This window comes from Plasmopara halstedii (assembly GCF_900000015.1).
Source record: "Plasmopara halstedii genome assembly, contig: Scaffold_2881, whole genome shotgun sequence".
Lineage (NCBI taxonomy): Eukaryota > Oomycota > Peronosporomycetes > Peronosporales > Peronosporaceae > Plasmopara > Plasmopara halstedii.
Window position 1 is genome coordinate 890359 of NW_020189786.1, and position 4616 is coordinate 894974.

The window sequence follows — 4616 nt, forward strand, 5'->3', positions numbered from 1 at the left end:
TGAAGGGCCGTGTCCAAGATGCCTCGGCCCTTGGCCGACCATGTTACGCATGACATGCAGCGACTGCTTCGATACTCGAGCAGCGCTCAGTGGCTTACGTGCCACTCCACGATCAGCCTGCGAGCCACGCTCGGAAGTTCTGTCCGATACACCGTTGGTGCCTACCAACTCGGATATTCCAATGTCCAGCCCGTTGACCGTCTTGGTCCAGTGCTCTCGCCAATAGCGCTTTTGTCTCCTAGAAGAGGTGGGTTCATGACTCGCCAAAGCTCCACCAAGAGACGTGCGCGTAGCGCCCAAGGTCTTTGACCTCCAATCAATCCATGGCTCAATTTGTTCCAACCATGCCATTCATAGGATGAGGTCATACCTTGCATCCAGGTCTACGACTAGACCGCGTTCTACGCTATCAAAGTCAAGGAACGTGACTTCAAATTCCACAGGGACCTTCGGAACCGTGACACGTGTCCCTGTAGCTAGGCGAATAGTGACGATGTCATTCAGCCGCGCTTTCAGCTCCTCAGCATACAGCTGACTTCCTTCCATCATAGGGCGTCGGCCAATTATGCCCGACGCCCCAGAATTAATGAGAATCTTCCATGACTTCCCAAAGCCCTTACGGTCGCCTCCACGACCAGCAAGCCCGGCTTACATACACGTTCCGTGTTCAAGAGCACGGAGCGCTTCGGAGCTGAGACCTGTTGACCTCTACCTCCCTGAGGTCAACAGAACTCAGTTCTTCCCCAGTAGGCCTCCCACGCCTACTGAGTGGTGTCGTTTCCCCGCGATGAACTAGACTGGTAGGAATTGGGGCGATGGTTCGAAGAACCTTGACGCGCCTTGCGCAGGGGGCAACCGCTCCGAAGATGACGGGTGCCTCCACAGACAAAACACCGTCGAATGTGTGTATGTTGCCCGACAGCTCGGAGCGCTGGTCACTAGTCCTCAGCATAGCTGAGATCCATGGGCATAGGCCCGCTCGATGAGCTGTTGGAGTGTGCTTTTCAGCCAAGTCGTGCCGACTTGAAATTGAATTCGGCATTCAATGCCACATTCACCGCCTCTTCAAACGAAGACGGATGCACACAGAAGACTTCAAATCTGGCCACGCCAGTGCGGAGGCCTTCCATAAAGACGGTCAGTGTGGCCGCCTCCGGGAGGGGATCTGTTGCCATCCCGGCAATGAGTGTTCGCACCTCTTGGACAAAGCCCACCAATTCCTTGTTGCCCTGTCGGGTGGCAAGGAAACCCGATCGTACGCGATACGCCTGATTAGGCGGCGAGAACACTCGTGAGAGCTGCAATTTCAGCTCCGCCCAGGAGGAAAACGCGGCTCCGACCGAAGTGCCGCACGTCAGTGCCTATTCTCGCGCTCGACCACCGAGCTTTGTGATGGCTAGCGCCACGCGCTGTTGCTCGGTTTGGTGCATGGAGTATGCGATGGCCATCTCAACCTCTCTAACCCAGAGCAGGAGATTCTCACCATCCTTCCCCTCAAACACCTTAACGCTCACCCTGAGCGGCGTAGGTCGGGGGAAATTATCCGTCACTGACGGTGGCGTCAAGGACACAAACGATGAAGACATCTTCTGCTGCAGGTGCTCTAGCAGCGCATTTTTGTAAAATCATCTAGACGCGCACCGAATGCCTCGGGGCCTTGTGCTACAAGGTCTTGCACGCCCTCAGGGCCAAGCAAGGACATCAGCTTGTTAAGCACGTCCTGCATGCCCTGGGGCAAAGAGAAAAATTTCTCCATCCTCACATAGGATCGGTCTAAACGACTCAGGTTCAGATTAACTACAAGTGCTACCAGGTGCAGCGGGGCTACCGTAGCTTAGCGCTTGAGGAAACATACTCTAGGTCACCGACTTTTCGTTCTTTACAAGAACCTAGTATGAGTTAGCGGATCGCAATCCGCTTACTCCAAGAGTAATTATTGCCTTTTCCAGGGCTAATTGACTTCACGGATTTAAAATCCTAATCTGTTTTTTGTTTATTTTATTTTAAACGTTTAGATTTTCCTAAATATTTATAGTAAAATCTAAATACATGCATAACTACAGGCTACCTAGCCACAAACCGTATTCTTATGTGAGTGTAGTCACACCATGCACATCTCGTGTGACACACACCCCTGTTACCAGAGTACGTGTAACCCCATTACACTCCAGCCATTTTTGACTACCAGTTTTCTAATGTCATCGGAGCCTAAGATAAGCAAAAGCCTGTTAGGCTTGTCAATTTTTTATGAAACAGATAATCGAGCACTTCATGCTTCATCCTCTCAAAGAGCGAAAACTTCCTATTACTCGATCGTGGATTTGACTGTATGTGTTATCAAGTGGAACGGAATCGCCGTGCGTTTTGCGCATAAAAAGCTCTGACTCCCAGAGACCGTGTCAACAAATGCGAGGTTGAGTTCGTGCCCTCTTAACAAAATGTTGAACGGGGAGTCTCTAGTGACTGGTTATTTGATCTGCTATTCCTAGAGAATGTATCTCTAGAATTAATTATATTAATACTAATATTAAAGATACACGTTGCATTATCTTTTCTAATTAAATTGCTGTCAGAGGTTCATAATCTTCATAAATGAGATATTCCGGGATATACGAATTGTTACAGCGGCACCCAGCAATGTGACCTGCACTCATACAAAAAATCAATTGTGTAAGGGCTAAGTACACTATATCAAGAAATGCCCCCCTTGCACAAAACAACGACCATTTTTGGTGCTTATGTGATCTGCCTTTTTTGGCTCTCATGGTGACGTGAACTACACAACCGGGCTACGAGCTTGAGATTGTGCCGATCTTACTACATTCACAGCGAGTTGTAGCTTTTCAGACCAATCAGTCGTTCTGATCTGGTCCTATAAATTGATTCGGTGGATTTGCTTTTTTGGAACAGAGTCGACATATTGCATTTGTTGAACGTCGCAATGGCTCTATTCCGTCGGGTTGCAGGCATTCATTCTCTCCTGGTATTTAAATGCAATCAGCGATCTTTAGTGTTTCCGCTTTAGTATATAACCACCAGCAACCGCAAAATCTTTCACATTTGGCTTATTTTGTTATTGCCTACAGAAATGCATCAGGAATATGACATAGAAATTCGTATAGAAAAATGAGTAACCAGCTTTCAGCAGAAACCTGTTGCGATTGTGATGCAGTTTTCCCAATTCGTGGCTGTTTCAACGACCTATTTGCCTGTTTGGCACCAGACTGGCTTTCGTTATAATGTGGTATCAACTCGAACCAATTTTTCGTATGCTTTAAGAGCTGAAACTACTGTGTTTTTGCACCCTATCCTGCAGTGAATCGAAGAGACCAATCTTCTGTGAGTCGACGTTCCGTCATAGTACTGTCAATCCATTTAAGGCGATAATTTTGGCTAGAAAAGTCCGGTGCTACTGTCTTTGCGGATTATCTGTGCAATATGGTCCATCTTGCTGCTGTCAGCTATACTGGGAACGGCGAGGATATAGAATGTTCTTCGTTAGATAAGTATGCTAACATAATTTAATGAGCCGGGCTGTCGATGCTAAGATCAATTTTATCAAAGCTGTTGAGATTACACCACTGAATGCATGTTGACCAGGCAGATGACGTCACCATATTTACGAACACGTCACAGTAAGTAATTACATAATTGCTTGCGTTCATTGGTCAAGATAAATCAGGATGCTTATAGAAGCTTCTAGAAGGATCAAGAAAGACAGGCTTAGAGGTAGCACAGAGTAGCGAACTAAGGACCTAAATATATTCACTTCGGTTTTTACCTTCTTCTCAACAGTTTATCAGCAGCACCAAGCCTTTCTCTACAAACAACGGCCTCGCCCACTATGGCCAACAAGCAAACCGAAGTCCTCTTAGGGAGTGGTAACTACTACCACTGGGAGTTCAACATGAGGATGACCCTGGCACGGAAGGGTCTCCTGGGGCACATCATGGCCGTCAAGGAAGAGAGTGACATCACGGAGGCCTGGCTGGTAAATGATGCCAAGGCGCTCGGCATCATCGCTCAAGGCGTTGAGACCCAGCACCAGACCAAGATTCCGTCGGCTACGCGCGCCATGGAAGCATGGGGAACCCTCCGCGATTTCTACAATCGCTCGACTCCCCACAACCGTGTGGTGATGACTCGTCGACAGCACGAGTTCAAGACGGAAAGTGGGACAAGCATAACAGAGCATATGGACTCTTTTAATGAGCTGGTAGTGGGACTCCAGACTACGGGAGAGCCAGTTGATGATTCACGTCAACTGGTGTTCCTTTTCAGCAGTCTGCCGTCAGGGTATGACTTAATTTTGGCGATTGTGGAGAATGCGAAGGATATCACGTTGATTAAAGTCAAGGAGAAGCTGCTTAAGGAATCGGGGAAACTTCAAAAGAAAGAAGCTACGGAGAAAGCGTTTCGCGTTAATGGAAACGCTAGAAGATTCAAAGGTGGACGTGACAATGGACTGATGGGTAGTCCTTTACGCAATCGGGGGATTAAAGGGCAAGTGTTTTAACTGTGACCAGTTTGGGCACAGGAAGCGGAACTGCCTGGCCAGTAAGAGGTCCGACAGCGACGACACGGTGTTTGCTGTTGGTGAAGGAAAGTCATCAGGA

General features: G+C 48.2%; 2 protein-coding genes across 2 annotated transcripts; both read left to right on the plus strand.

The window, feature by feature from the left end:
• Positions 1–2941: 2941 nt before the first annotated feature.
• Positions 2942–3319, plus strand: PHALS_05258 (uncharacterized protein; the record flags this gene model as incomplete). Its single annotated transcript, XM_024718957.1, has 2 exons — positions 2942–2983; positions 3149–3319. The coding sequence occupies 2 exons, from the start codon at positions 2942–2944 to the stop codon at positions 3317–3319; spliced, it is 213 nt and encodes a 70-aa protein (XP_024584304.1).
• A 630-nt stretch (positions 3320–3949) lies between these two features.
• PHALS_05259 (polyprotein) lies at positions 3950–4516 on the plus strand (the record flags this gene model as incomplete). Its single annotated transcript, XM_024718958.1, has 1 exon — positions 3950–4516. One exon carries the CDS (start codon positions 3950–3952, stop codon positions 4514–4516), a length of 567 nt encoding a protein of 188 aa, XP_024584305.1.
• Positions 4517–4616: the final 100 nt, after the last annotated feature.